The sequence below is a fragment of the Lynx rufus genome, unplaced genomic scaffold (assembly GCF_022079265.1).
Source record: "Lynx rufus isolate CCGP_SWC_20201006 ecotype Redwood Valley unplaced genomic scaffold, mLynRuf1.p SCAF_26, whole genome shotgun sequence".
NCBI classification, from domain to species: Eukaryota; Metazoa; Chordata; class Mammalia; order Carnivora; family Felidae; genus Lynx; species Lynx rufus.
Genome location: NW_025814841.1, coordinates 4,533,675 through 4,549,475, shown reverse-complemented (window position 1 = coordinate 4,549,475; position 15,801 = coordinate 4,533,675). Strand labels below are relative to the sequence as shown.

General features: G+C 41.1%; 1 protein-coding gene and 1 long non-coding RNA gene across 4 annotated transcripts in view; one reads left to right on the top strand and one right to left on the bottom strand.

The window, feature by feature from the left end:
* Positions 1-5,836: 5,836 nt before the first annotated feature.
* On the top strand, positions 5,837-6,343 carry LOC124519018 (uncharacterized). Its single transcript, XR_006963969.1, has 2 exons — positions 5,837-5,924; positions 6,173-6,343. It is a non-coding gene; the product is annotated as an uncharacterized LOC124519018 (long non-coding RNA).
* A 2,426-nt stretch (positions 6,344-8,769) lies between these two features.
* Positions 8,770-15,801, bottom strand: part of AZIN1 (antizyme inhibitor 1) — a 31,687-nt gene continuing 24,655 nt past the window's right edge. For 2 of the 3 annotated variants that reach the window (XM_047088844.1, XM_047088843.1), the window contains 6 exons: positions 15,238-15,319; positions 14,777-14,851; positions 13,967-14,129; positions 11,881-11,996; positions 11,353-11,567; positions 8,770-11,110 (listed from right to left, as the gene is read on the bottom strand). In XM_047088844.1, coding sequence (XP_046944800.1) covers positions 10,999-11,110; positions 11,353-11,567; positions 11,881-11,996; positions 13,967-14,129; positions 14,777-14,851; positions 15,238-15,319 — 763 coding nt within the window. In that variant the 3' untranslated portion in view covers positions 8,770-10,998. The remainder of the gene's footprint in view (positions 11,111-11,352; positions 11,568-11,880; positions 11,997-13,966; positions 14,130-14,776; positions 14,852-15,237; positions 15,320-15,801) is intronic. The other variant, XM_047088845.1, reaches the window with a different exon arrangement.

Below are 15,801 nucleotides of genomic sequence, written 5' to 3'. Positions count from 1 at the left end.
TCAAGAAAGGTATGGGAACCAAGGCATTCATCTCTGTGGCCTTTGTGTCTGGCATCTCTCCAAGCTCCAGACTGAAGATCCAACCTCCTACCGACATTGCCACTTGATTCCCACCCCCAAATTTACCTTAAATGTGATATGCCCAAGACCACACTCACAAACCTCCCCTCAAACCCTGGTCCTCTTCTGTTGGGACCCGTGTCAGTGATGAAGCCTGTCATCCATGCAGTTACACCAGCTAGAAACTCGGGCATCTTCTGCTTCCTTTTCCTCCAGCCTCTTTTGGGACTCATCTCACGTCTTTGCCCATTTACCTCTGAAACAGCCCTCCCACCCTTCCCTGCTCTCCACCTCCACCTCCGCCAATGCAAGGGCCTAACCAGTCTCCACTTCCAACTCTCGATTTACTCAGGTCCTTTCTCCACAATGCAACGTGACGAATGCCTTTGAAATACAAACTCAGTTATGTCACACATAGACACATTCCAGGGCCACCAGGAGCAGCTGCCCAGGAATACGAGCTCACCTCGGATTCTGCGGCACGTGACCTGCAAAACGCACATCGTTTGACAGCTCTGAGGCGCACCCCACCCATAGCTATAAAAACGGTAACGTCTTTCCCATTTCTCCTGGAATAAAAATGCATGGTGACTGCATTATGAGCCTCTATAAGGCTTCTATAATTGGCCGCCTTCCTCAGTCCCTCGAGTTTCCACCCCAGGACCTTTGCACAAGCTGTGCCCCTTACATGGACCATTCTCCCTCCATCTCTTCACCTGTTTAACTCCCACTCTTCCTTCACATCTCAGTGCAACTATTCTCTAACCAGGAAATCTTTCTGATCAAGCCAAATGCCCCATCGAATGCTCTTCAACACCAGGTGCTACTCCTCCATAACCGTGACTCTCGTAGTCTTCCATGTATTGGCTCGACACTCATCTCCCTCAGGATACTGTCACTTCTGGTTTGCCCATAATGGTGTTGCCAGCACCTGGCCCAGAGCCATAAATATGTGTTCGATAAACATGTGAATGAACAGATGATGGCTACCCACCCTGTTTGCTCACCTCTGGGGTAGCGTGTGGCGTTTTGCTCACCCATCTCAGGACAAGCCCAGGAAGAGAAGCAGAAGCAGAGAAAGGAGGGGGAGTTTGTGAGTTCCGACAAAGAGCATCTGTTATGTGCCGGGCTCTGGGGATACGTAAAAGATGTAGCCGTGTCCTCAGGAGATGGCACACTGAGAAACCAATTCACTGAATGCCTTCAAGATCTTAACTCCTAAATCACAAAAAACAAACCCATGGATCTCGCAAAGCCACAACCACACAGGGAACTTTCCCCCACAGATAAAAGGTCCTTTCTTCGAGCCCGAACCAATCAACAAAAAATCTCCTTTCTCCCAACCAACCAACCAGTCCTAAGGGTTCCCTGCTTTATGAGTGCCTCAACCACCTCCGAAAAGCCCATCCTAACCCTATCAGGTTGAGAGGCTCTGAAGGCTTGCCTGGTGTAGGAGTTCCTTGCATGTGTCAAGCTAAGTAAACTTGGCTTGTGGGGCCACACGCCTGTCCTTGGCGGGCCTGGCATTCTAGCTTGAAGGAGTTCAAAACCCACCTGGAAAAAGCCACGCAAAAGTTTACCAACCACATCCCTTGAGCATCCAGGTCTTCTAGCCTTTCATTACATTTTCTCACACCCAGGAACACCAGCTCACATTGGGCTCAGGGGTCCAGAAGTTGTCACAGTACCTGGAAACCTGCACTTAGTTTGGGATTTACAGTGGCAAAGGCTGTTGCTTCTAGTAGTGGGGATATGGCGGAGGGTGGGGAAAGTGAGGCAGGAATGCCCCCTTCCTCCTAGCTCCTCCCCACTACAAACCCCACTGTAGCAATGCAAAGGGTGGAAAGGCGGGAGCACTCTTGAAGTTCAGAAACATGAAAGAACATTAGAACTTAATATTAAGTGAAATCAGCTTAAGCACATTGGGGGGAAAAATGGGGTAACGTCATAGGCACTAAGCAAAAGGTAATCCACGAGCGCCATCTAGTGGGAATATCTGTCACTGCCGTCCTCCCCGTAAACTTTAAGCTGTGGTGCACCGCGTGAGATACCAGAATTTTTCCCATCATAGACCCGTCTGGGTCCTCATCGGAGAAAACTTGTTGAGCTTCATTACCCTTATCGCTGCGCTCTGCGTTGTAAAAAGGAAGCCAAGAAAGCCTCACTCATCACCTATAGGTGCTTTAAATTTTGTTAAACTTCTTTAAAAATTTGACTTAGATGTGATTTTCCTCTATGGCTGCTAGGAATCCCTGAGCCAAAACGGGGCCAATCTTTATCAGGACCTTATAATGATCACTTTTGTATTAACCCCACCTTCGTTTTATCTCATTTTTAAGGTCCCCCCCCCAACGCCCCACTTCATTGCCGTTTTCCTTATCTAGTTTCTAGCTTACATGAAAAATATTTTTTTCAAATCTTTGGGAAAAGTTGGAGTCATCCGTATTTCACACAGACTCCCCGTCACCTTCCTAAACTTCTTATCCAGGAGTCATCAGGAATGAGAGGGTTCAGAACCCCAGGATACATCAAGCTAAAATTCAGTGAGCAGAAACAAGGGAGACGTAATGGCTACCACATATCGAAACTTTACTATACACTGGGCACTTTTTTAAGCACTAAATGCAAAATTCATTGAATTCTTACAATTTTTGTAGGTGGGGAAATGAAGCTCAGAGAGTTTGGGGGCAATTTTCTATGCAGCATTAAATAATATGCCCTTTTTATGGAAGAGGTAACTGAGGCTCAGAGAGGTTACATAACTCATCCAAGGGCACACAGCTAGTAAGTGTTAGAAATAAAGTTGGAATGCAATGCCCCAAATCCACATTCTCAAGCTCCACTGCTTTATGAGCTCTGTGTCAGACATCAGCCAAAGCCAGAGTGGGGGGAAGCGGGGCTCTGTTTTAGGGTCACAGGCTGGAAGAGGAACTTGCCAGCAGAGAGGGGTGGGGGCTGTGATACAGAGTCACCTGCAGTTTGCTTGGTACGTGATTGGGGTTGTGTGGATATTAGTGTCGTTTCCTCCTGCCCAGCCTGGCATCCTGGACGAGAGATATGGGGCACCTACAGGGTCAGACCATTTGCTCCGCCAGGTCCAAAGATCCAGCAGAAGCTGGTTTGTCTGTCAGACATTATCTAGAAGTCAGTTGAAAGAAATCAGTTGGCTCCCTGGAAGGGAAGTGCCACGTGGGCAGGGATTTAGGGGCTATTTTGTTTATTGTCGTCCGAGTGTTAAGAATGTCTGGCCTCTAAATATCAAAAATAAATGGAGAATAAAAGATCACCCGAGTGAATGAATCAGTGATGAAGTTGGACCCTCCCTCAAGCTTTGCCCTGCAGGAATCAAGCTATTTGACAGGTGATGAGGGATCTCATGGGATGGGTAACAAGAGGGTTCCTAAGGCCGACTGAGGCCTGCCTGGAGAGCACAGATCCCAAACAGAATCTTCCCAAACAGAAGATTGTAAAGTGGCCCAGTCATCCCATCAGACCCGTGACAGAAGCCCACTTTGCAGCCCTAAGGATGGTGGGCTGAGGGGGAGTTCTAGGGGCAAGGAGACCAGGTAGGAACTATTGCAATAGTCCAGTGAAGAGACAGGAGGGAGTCAAACTGGCAAGTCTCTAGAACCAGGCGTGGTTTCTGGTGTGCCTGTTGCCCTCACCTGGGTGTCTGGGTAAGTCTGGTGCTGCGTATCCTCTGGGTCACGCAGTACGTGGAGGTGGTCAGCACGCTGGAGCTGGGAATGGTGAGTGAGGTACAAGGAAATGGGTGAGGGCCTTCTGAGCTGCTGGTCTGGGGGCTGGGTTACGGCGGGGGTGGGGGGGGGAGACGTTAAAATGCTGGGAGTGAAAAGTGGCCACTCAGACTGAAGAAACTAGTTCTTGGACAGAGTCTCATGCCCTCAGCTACAGGTGCCCTCTGGGCTAGGCCATGGAGGTCTGCACCCTGGGCTTCCCATTCCCCTGGAGAACCATCTGGAGAGTTGCAAAGTAGCCACACCCCTTTGGTACAATTCGAAACCACCATTTCCAGGTGTACCCGAGGGCTTACCTGAGGGGTGGTCTCACCTCAGAGCGTCTCTCTGGATTTTCTTCTCTGGAGTCACAGACCCCTGTAACACTCAAAGCCAGTTCACTGCACTATTGGAGGAAAAAAACGATTGGAAATGGCAGAAGTAAAATGCTGGGCCCTCAAGTGTTAATGAAGCCATACTTTTCCCAGGAGGAAACAGAGGGCTGGAATGTTGAGGTGGAAACGGAGGTGTCTGGAAGCCAGCACCACACGGCATTAAAAGCATTTGTCAGGAGTTTTCAGGTGATTTTTAAAAACGGTCTTCTTTATACCTTTCTGTATTATTGGAATTTTTATAACAAAATCACTTCATAATGGGAAAAAAACAAAGATCTCTGTAGGAAAAAAGGAAGACAGACAAGAGAAAGAAGGAAAGCTGGAGAACGTAACAGGCAACGGAAAGGGAGGGGACAGAAGAAAGGAGCAGCCGCTGAGAGGAAAGGAGTGGACAGGCAGGCACACTGAGGCAGTGAGGCCAGGGTCCCAGGGTCAAGGTGTTGCCCCATTCGGATTGGCAGCATACCTGTTGTTAGTTTTGTACCCCTAAAATTCATGTTGAAGTCTTAATGCTCAGTACCTCAGAATACGACCTTACTTGGAAATAGGGTAATTGCAGATGTAATTGAAGTTAACATGAGGTCACTAGGGTGGACCCTAATCCAATGTAACTGGTGTCCTTACAAAAGGGGACATTTGGGCACAGACGCACATACAGGGAGAATGCTAGGTGTACGTGAAAATGGCCATCTACAAGGCAAGGAAAGAGGGAACAGATCCTTCCCTCACAGCCCTCAAAGCAACCAACACTTACCCTGACCTTGGAATGCTAGCCTCTAGGACCGAGACAATGAATGAATCTCTGTTGTTGAAGGCCCCCAATTTGTGGTACTTTGTTACGGCAGCCCTAGCAGCTGCTAGCCTTCTTAGCAGAAACTGCTTTTGACCTTAAACAGACATTAAATACGATCTAGCCTTTTTCTTTTAAGGACCGGATACTGTGGTGCTCCTCCAAGGTTTCTACCAGGAGTATCAGGTGCGTCTTAAGACTCACAACTAACGGCTTAAGACTCGCAGCTAATGGCTTCGTTCTCCACTTGGAATTGGCTCACAACATTGTCCAGAGAATTGTCCTTTGCCACAGGGAACTGCTCACCCAAACTTACGTCTTGCAAAGTGCAGCCCGTAGCCAGCCAGTGACTGGCTGATACTGTGATACAAAGTCCCAGCCCCCGCTTTTCAATTTGCTTTAACTCTGAAGAGCCATCCTAGCTCCAGGACTGCCTGTAGCATCAGCTGAGGCCTCCTCTGGAACTGCATTGTGACAACTTCCTCCTCTGTCCATTCCTGCCTCCCATCTCCCAAGAGCACTTCTGACCAACATTCTGCATGTGGCTGTGCATCCGGGAAGCCCAATTGAAGACAATGACACAGGTTTATCAAGTATTAGGCTCAAATCTCTGCTCTGACATGTTTTAGCCTAAAAATCTCAGGCTAATTCCTTAACCTATTTGGGTATCCCAGATTTCTTCAAATGCGAAATCAAGGAAGTTAGAGAGAAACCCTTAGGACACTTGGAGCTTCTCATTTGTGTCATACAATAGTGTCCCGAGGCTGTTGAGATGTTGGTCCTTACACAGCTTAAGCCTAGGCTTTTAGCTCCAATGTCTGTCTTTTTAATCTTCTCGATTGCCGCAAACCTGCCGTCACTCAAGAGTAGGGTTGCTGATAGCTAAGGCTTGAGCCTAATCCTTTATTATTGGTACTTTTCAACCCTACTCCCTCCTGGGAGGTATTTTTTTTTTTTTTTTTAAATTTTTTTTTTTCAACGTTTATTTATTTTTGGGACAGAGAGAGAGACAGAGCATGAACGGGGGAGGGCCAGAGAGAGAGGGAGACACAGAATGGGAAACAGGCTCCAGGCTCTGAGCCATCAGCCCAGAGCCCGACGCGGGGCTCAAACTCACGGACCGCGAGATCGTGACCTGGCTGAAGTCGGACGCTTAACCGACTGCGCCACCCAGGCGCCCCTCCTGGGAGGTATTTTGAAACCGCTTTGTCCCAAGGTGATCGGTTTTATTAGGGATCAATGTTAAGATAATATTGCATGGACAAAGTGTTGTGCTCTGAACCCCACATTTTTCCCAAGGGCCCATGGTACAATTTCAGTGCAATCATTTTTTTTTTTTTTTTTTTTTTTTGAGAGAAAGAGAGCACAAGCAGGGGAGGGGCTGACAGAGACGGAGACACAGAATCCAAAGCAGGCTCCAGACTGAGCGGTCAGCACAAAGCCCAACGCAGGGCACCAACTTTGGACTGGTGAGATCAAGATCTGAGCCAAAGGGGGACGCTTAACCGACTTCACCCAGGTGCCCCTCAGTGTAAACATGTTTAAGTAAGAATGTCAAGTTAGAGCAAAAATGTACCTAAAAGGGAGGGGGCAATCGTGTCATGCTATTTGGGAATATTTTCCTCCTCAATATGAATTTATGTCCAGCTCTACACCCTAATGCCCCCCCCCTTCAGTCTAATTCTCAACCCAGTTCTTACTGGGGCAACATGAGATATAACACATTCATAAACATTTTTAAATGCTTTTCTTTTGGGAACCACTAAAGTTCTCCCTCTCCCAGCAAACTCTTGAAGTGTATTACATCTTTTTTTGAGAGAGAAAATCCAAGCAGGGTCCACAGACAGCACAGACCACAGCACGGGGCTCAATGTCACCATCCGGAGATCATGACCTGAGCCAAAATCAAGAGTCGGAAGCTCAACTGACTGAGCCACCCAGTCGCCCCAAGTGTGCTGCATCCTTGTAGAATTAGAGGAAACTGAACTTGGAAAATGCTCTTGCTTCATTGCTGTTGATTACTTAAAAGGAAAAATATGAGTAGGTTTAAGTCATGAAGAATTCAGGGACAGTCTCCTGGATAAAAGATACTGCACCCTTAGCTTGGAAATTAAAAAGTTGCCAAAGTGAAAAATAGACTTGGAATATGGAGCGGAGAAGACCTCCTAGAAAGCAATTTGAGACACCAAGTGGATGGGAGGAAATCAATAAAATCCAGAGAATTAAAATTCCTAACCTTTAGTCATTCTTCTGCATACTACTGCTAAAAATCGAGGTGGTGTCAAAGTTGTAGATATAGGCATATACCAGTCTGGCACCATTATTTAGGAAAAGCTTTTAAGTTGTCTGGCCCTAAATTGAATCTGAATAATATCCTACTAGTTTACTACAAGATTTTCTTTTGCACTCCTACAAAATCTTTCGGGGGGAGGGGACGCCAATGCACAATCAGGTCATCGGTCAACTGCAGATTCTTTTTAACTTCCCATAGTTAATACAGTAGTAATCTTCTCACTAGGCCATCAACTGCCCAGGTTTTAACAGGCATAAGCAGTGTTATGGTACAATCAGGATTAGAAAGGCCATTTACCAATGAATATGCATTTGAAATTAAAGTCAAGATAGGTCAAGGGATTCAGAAGTTAAGAGATGGTTCTTACCTGCTCCAAGACAACACACAAAATGAGCGTGTTGGGTAGATTAAACCTTCTACTCATTGCCATTAAAAAAAAGAGTTTGCCATTTTCAACAGATAAAACATAAATCCTTCCACTGTGCAACACTGGACAGAGTGCCTGTAGCAGTTCTGTCTTCCCCTATCTACACTGCATTCTGGGTGAAGATAAAAAACTGTGATTAAGATACATGTAACACCCACAATCTGTAGTAAGCAAAGGAAAAACAAAGTCCTTCAGTAAAGAGTAGGCACTGCTACTTTTCAAGTTAATTTGCCCAAATTGATGATCATACGTTACCAGAATTTCTTCAAACTTAAAATGCTTTCCTATTTCTATACTTTTGAAACCCCATCCTGAATTAGCAACAGACCTAGGGGAAAAAAATCTACTCCAAACCATCCTTAACAAATTTGATCTCAATCCCAGAGTAAAAAGGCTTCAGAAATTCGTACTTTTGCTACCAAAAGACCAGAACAAGGTTTTGGTTTTTTTTTTTTTTTTATTATTCCTAGGCTAGGTTTATTCTCATTATGAAAGCCTCAATCTGCGAATAGACCATTCTTTTATTGTGCCTTCAGCATGGACAAGACAGGAATTATAAAGTATTTGTAGGATTTATTCACAACTTGAATGGGCAAGACTATGGATTTTTCTCCTCTTCTACTGTTTTAGTCAATTAAGCAAGTATTCTTGCTATATAACTGGTCAAGTGGCCAATATCAACAGTGAGAAAACACAAAGTCCCCAAAAAGGGACAAAAAGATTGAACAGTGGCTTTTTAAACACAGTATTTTCAGTGAATGTTATCAGTGCCCACATTTATTTGGAATATCTATTTTAATTCATATAAATCAATTTCATTTAGTTTTCAGTTTAAAATTATTAAAAGGCTGGTGAATTAATGGATCAATCTAGAAAATGTGGCCCTGGAAACATACTCGTGCTCACGTATGTATTGAACTTTACCAAAATCTTCCATGTGTAATGCCCAGCATGTTACCGGATTTGCTACTTTATAATTAAGATTCTGAAAGAATAATTGGAAGTTCGTAATATTCAGAGTTGAAATGCAGAATTAACTCTTTCACAATAGAAGCCAAAGTAAAACATAAGGAGGAATAAAAACATTTTATCTGTGTATTCAGAATCACACACAAATTACCTTTACAGTTCAATTTACTATATAGAAATCATTTGGGTTTTATATTTTCAGTTAAATTCTGAACTGAGATTACAATATTGTTTAAAAAAAAAGATTGTTACATTAATTCAGTACTTTTTAGCATACCAAATTGAAATACATTAGTTCAAACCTCAGATTTTATGGCAAACAGTCTTCAAATACAATACAGACATTTCTTAAGGTTACCATTTCATTCACATGTGATATTTGCTACTCTGAGCTGTATACATCGAACAGCTCTCCTATGAATATGGCAAAGTTGACAAGCCATGAAAACTCAAAGCTGTATACTCAAGCCAAGAACTCAAAGTTGTACCATCTTCTAAAAGGTCTGTCATTTCTGGACCACAAAGCACGACATGTAAAGAAGGTTGGGAAGAATTCCTCCTCTTTATTACGGTTAAAAAAAGTTGCATGTAGCTTGGAACTTTGCATAAAACCCCATATTATGCCTTGGTAAAGTCCAAGGGTAATTAGATGACAATGGACTGGGGTCTTAAATTTAATTAATAGAACCCATGAAATTCAAATGGGCATCAATCAAATCAAAAAATATTAAGCACCTACTGGTTTAGATTGAAATTTATTAGAGATTCATGATCAATTTCTTTCCACCTTGAAATCAAGGTGTAAAAACCAGCTATTAAGTGCATTCCAAACTTCTCCTATGTAGCACAGGTAGAATTTTCTGTCCATTGGCACCAAAGTGAAGTCACATTTCCTCTTGGGAGACAGAAATTCCACATCTGAACATAGAGTAAGTTAGGAAAAAATGACCCCTGTTGTTTATATTTTATTACTATTGTGATTCTGAGATCTAGGATTACTAATATACTAGCAGTGAACAACGTAAACGCCTGGCAACAACTGTCAGGTTAGTAACGCTAACTCCCTTCCCCCAGTCACAAGATTTTAGTATGAAAAGAATTAAAATTACTAAGCTGAATGGGAAATAACAAGGAATGGAAAGTAACTAAAACAAAGCAAACTCCTAAAGTTTGAAATCATTGCAATTGAGAAACTGAGAACAGGTGTGCTTCACCCCACCCCCTTACAACTCTGAATTTAAATAATGTTCCGTGCAAAAGAGCATCAGGTTTCTGGATATAGATGTAGCCCTTCTTTAAGTTTTAGTGCGCTGCAGACTCTTCTGCAATTTTATTTCCCTCCCCCCAAGTTTATTCAAAGTATTTAATAGAATCTTCCATTTCAGCCGAAAGATTTGTAATTCAAAGATTTACTAAGGTATTCTATGCATTCTATCTATACAGAAACACCTATTAATTATTACAATCGGTTTATGCAGAATTAACATTTTTGGTGTTAAAATTGTTAAAACATCATGCTTACTGCACATCGACTCTCCATAATGAATCTGAACTTCACAATGATTTACCAAACATTTTACTTAAATTACTAATTAAATAACTGAAAAAATGTACTGAGCCAAACTAAACTTAAATGGGCTATAAAGGAAAAACAAAAAATAAAAAAACCTTCAAAACAGTCCATATACACATCTATTTCAAAACTACCTTTGCTAGCTAGCCCCTTTCCCAAAGTTTTAGCCTGAAAAAACAGTAAAATCTACACAAAATTTTATTGCAATCATACAAGGGTTACATTAGGTCAAATACAACAAATACTATGATGCAATTTTACATTTATTAAACTACAGTTCAAAGCACAAATTTACACATTCTAAATACACTAAACGTATCTAATGAAGTCACACTGGTCTTCCACTGACATTTGATATATCTGGGTGAAAGACATTAACTTTACAAGACTTTTTAACATGAATCCTTAGTATAAAAACTGTGTACTTGTATGTAAACGATTTAATGGGGAACCCAATTAATGGGCTTCCATCTCCACTAAGTCATCCATTTTGTTGCATATTTTATTTTAAATGCTTAAGGGGTAGGACAAACTGGTTAAGTTTAAATCTGGATACATTATCTAAATCTCCCAATTACCCCCCAATGAATTATAGATGAAAGCTGATTTTGTCTGGTCCCAAACAGCTATTACTAATAGATTTTGTTTCCAAGAGAATTAACAGAATAAGATTGTTTGAATTTGTTTCACACTGGAATGTAGACCAGACAAGCTTAACCTGCAACTTCACATCTAAAGAAGCATTGATGCCTGTTTAAGCTTCAGAGGAAAAGCCATCTTCTTGGCTCAGCTGAATGCAAGAAGGCACAAAGAAGAAGTTCTTCATCATTGTGTCTGAAGTAATTCCAGCATCCTGCATCTCATACCTAACATTAAAAAAAAAAAAAAAAAAAAGTGTAATTCTAAATTTAAGCACAAAGACCACACTACCACATAACAAATAGACAAGACTATAAATATAACTAGTCTTCCAATAATCCTTAACAGAGGGAGGGGCACTTTGCTATTTATTGCTTGTTAGGCATTTGTTACAGAATTAAAATTATTAGCAAACATCTTATGTCATCTCAAATATCCAATCAGCTTTAAAATGAAAACAATACCTTACCAATCATTGAATGACATCATGTAGTAAATCGCTGGCCTCTGAAAATCATTAAAAGCAGATGGTTCATGGAGAGAATCTGCTCCCATGTTATCAAAGATAAGCCAATCTCCCACATTCAGCTCAGGAAGAAGACAGTTTTCCACAATTTGATCAAGCTCATCACAGGATGGACCCCAAAGGCTGCTTGTAAACAGAGGCTCATCTTCCTTGTATTTCTGTAGGAAAAGGTTTTATTTCTTCATTAATTTTTACTCGTGTTCATGCAGGTAATGAATCCGAGGGAGGATGAGAGCATTTTTCACTGAGTCAGACCCAATGCACCTATGAAAGGCAGGCCTGGAGCCAGGGGCACTGGTGCTCCTTCTTAACTCCATCTAAGGAGGGCAACTCCTCAAAAAAGGGCAACATTTCCCATCCTAAAGTATATCTCCAAAACTTGGGATGCATCTTAAAAAAAAAAAAAAAAAAAAAAGGGCTCAGTTTATAAACTGCCAAATAAGCAGCTCTGGTATTTGTAATAAAACTTGCCTTGTGAACCTCTGGAATGGTATTTAAGTCCTCAGACAGTTTACTTGCAAAAGAACCATAAACACCATCATTCATATAATACATGAAGGCTGGTTCATCACTTCCGGTTTTTTCTACTGAAATAAAGCAGAAAAAACAAAGATGAATTTACATGGAAATTTCAAATAGAGTTACTATGCAAGGCATAGCAAACAGATTTATAGAGCAGACTTACAGCTTTCACATTTCCCAAATATTTAATTTAAAAAAAATATACTGACATACTTTAAAACTGTTAGCCTAAAAAACTGAAAAGACATTTCATACAGGAAGATAACCAATAGACATGAAAAAAGTTCCCTACAGAAGTTACCAGGTAAATGCAAATTAAAACTACAATGAGCCATCACCACCACCTACCTATTGAATGGAGAAAACTAAAAAGTGACAATACTGAAAACATGCATGAAAGCGGGGAAACAATCAGAACTTGCACATATATACCACCAGGAGGATAAAATACCACTGAAATCTTCGGAAACATCTACTCTGTGACCTGGCAATTCTATTCTTAGTCATTTCCCCCAATGAAATGAAAAATGTCCGTAAGACTTACACAAGATTGTTAAGTTTTACTCTTAACAACCCACAACTGGAAACGACCAGTTGTTATTGTTATTCACTGCCAAGGAGAATGAATCAATTGCATATTCACAGTGGAATATTAGTACTGAATGTGAAAAAAAATTGTTCAGACACTATACTGAGCGGTCCTAAAGTATATGCTAGAGGATTCCATTTATATGAAGTTTGAGTATAGCCCAAACTAATATATGGTGGAAAAACCATCAGAATGGTGGCTATCTGGCAAAGGAACAAAATTGGAGGGAAATTCTAGGATATGAAATTTATGTTTTTATAGGGATGTCAATATATGCCTTCATTATTTGTCAGATCGTGTATTTAAAACTGTACTCACTGAATAAAAAGGACATGTCAGAAGTAGTGAACACGGTCAATACTCTTCTTGGTTTTTAAAATACCACTCTCCATTAAAATGAATTGGAGCTCTTTGGAGAAATGGCCAACTCCAGGTCTAAGGCAGGGTAAGAAGAGCTTGGAACATCTTGATGTACCAGAAAGTAAAGAAGCACTCAGGAAATGATGGGGGCACATCAAAAGGACCCAAATTTTGGGCAGTAAATAATGAAAAGTAGTAGATTACATAACCTACTGAATAAGTACCTAGGAGTCTAAACTAATACAAATAGGTAGGAAGGTAGAAAGAGAAAGCTATTCTTAAACTGAATAATGAAGTAAAAATATGGAGAGAAAAAGGTTATTTACAATGATCTTTCCAATTCATTATGAAGAAAACTCACTTGATACCATCTTAACCAAGTGATCAAAATGTAAAGTTCCTTGTATCCTTGCAGCTCTTCAAGTTTGAAATTTTTAAAAGACTATTTATAGAAAAAAAACTTATTCCCGTTAACTTAAGGAAAAAAACTATAGGAATAAGTCTTCTTAATGTTCAACAGTCCTTTCTACATTTTTTAAAGTAGTATTTGTCAGGAAGGCAGACTGACTAGTGCCTTTCTGTTGGTTTGACAAGAGAGATTAAGACTGTTGGCCCTTGTTATGAAAGAAAGCATAAAGTACATTGTCCCCCATGAGTAAAAGTTCCATGACAAGAGACATTACAATAAAACACCGGTTCTTAACAAGATAGGAGAATCAATCAGCTGGGGAAGCTTACCTAAAATATGCTTATCAAAACACCAGAACCAAGAGTTAGATTCAGGAGGTCCTTCACAACATATAAACGTCCATGTCCTACAGTATTTTACACTTGACAAGTATCTGATCATTTCAATTCATTTGTAGATGAATTGATCTAACAGAAACCAAACTATAAGGGGGCACCTGGGTGGCTCAGTTGGTTAAACGTCCAACTTGGGCTCAGGTCATGATCTCACTGTTCGTGATTTCGAGCCCTGCATCCAGCTGTCAACATAGAACCCGCTTTGGATCTTCTGACCCCCACCTCCGCCCCTCCCCTGCTCACACTCTCTCAAAAATGGGGAGGGGAAAAAGAAAAACTTACCTCCAGAGGAAAATTTATCATTTTCAACAACTTTCTTTGCAATGATATTAACTGCAAGTGTAAATGCAGAAGACACATAGTAGCTTCCGGGTTCTGAAATTATCTTAATGCCAGATCCTTCAGGAAAGTAGACATCCAACAAAGGGCTGATAACATGATTAACCTATAAATTTTAAACCCCACATTATGATTTCAATATTGAATTAGATAATTCATCACAGTCATGTTCTATAATCTAACCCAAGCAAATCAGTTTCTAAATATTATAGAATGAGGGATCGAGGGGAGAGCAAGAAGGTGAATAGTAACGTACATCTAGATAAAACAGCTTAAACTATCCAAATGATAAATTCATTTGTGCCATCAAGTACCCCTAAGGGCAGAAACGCAACTGTATACAAATTTTTTGTAAATAAGTTATGTTAGAGTTCACAGAATTTTATTAAGCTTTTCAAAGTTAGCTAGGTCTTCTCATTGTCTCTTTATCTTAGAATCAAATTAAAAATTTTTAAAAAATATTTGTTAGAGCATGCGAGCGAGAGCAGGGGAGGGGCAGAGAGAGGGAGACCCAGAATCTGAAGCAGCTCTAGGCTCTGAAACTGACATGGGGCTCCAACTTACAGACCATGAGATCATGACCTGAGCCAAAGTCGGATGCTTAACCAACTGAGCCAGCCAGGTACCCCAGAATCACTTTTAAACAGATATTACAGGGTTTATTTCCTGCCATTGTTAAACTCTAGTCTATATCTACCATTTTAGTAAAGAATGAGATTATTCCAGCACGTCCATCCACTGAACACAGTTTACCTCTTCCAACTGAAATTCAGATCCTGTGAAGCCTCCACCAATGTCTAACATGTTCATTGTGAAGCCAAATTCTCCCTAGAGATAGGAAAAAATACTTATCCAAATTGTTATGGCTACAAGGACATTTCAAACACCCCTTCCCAAGGAGGTAAATAAGATCTGTTATAATCTTTAGTATAGCAAGTGCTTTGGTCTCTATTAACCGAAGAAGGTTTACTCAATGGTATATGTATACAGTACAGTCTTCCTGAGGTCTGTCCTGGCTTGTAGTCATATGCAAATAAATTACTATTTCATCCCTTTACCTAGTTAAAAAATGTGACTGTATGGAACTGATTATAAAAAATGATGCAAATGTTTTAAGTATATGAGGGTACTTCAGAGGTAGTAAAAACACTGGATATTAGTCTTAAATAACACCCTGGCTTAAAACATCGAAATAACGTAAGGAAACAACTTACAGCCATGTCAAACACACATCGAGCATCAGACAGAGCATGTACATATACTTGAGATTCTTTGCAAGTACTTGAAACATGAAATCTGGAAGAAAGAGAGTAGTAAATTTAAAGCAACAGCACATCTTAGAGGTCCTTCCTGTCATTCTTTTTCAGTTCTCATTTACCAGACGTAACATTACCAAATATTTAAAGGACTGGAAGCACATGCCTCTAATTATCCAAGTTACAATAGCAGTGTTTTTTTGTTTGGTTGATTTTTTTTGTTTGTTTTTTAAGAAAAGGCAATGTATGGGTAACACTGTAATTTTACAAAGAATTTAATTTTTTTTTTTCAACGTTTATTTATTTTTTTTGGGACAGAGAGAGACAGAGCATGAACGGGGGAGGGGCAGAGAGAGAGGGAGACACAGAATCGGAAACAGGCTCCAGGCTCCAAGCCATCAGCCCAGAGCCCGACGCAGGGCTCGAACTCACGGACCGCGAGATCGTGACCTGGCTGAAGTCGGACGCTTAACCGACTGCGCCACCCAGGCGCGCCCCTGTAATTTTACAAAGAATTTAACA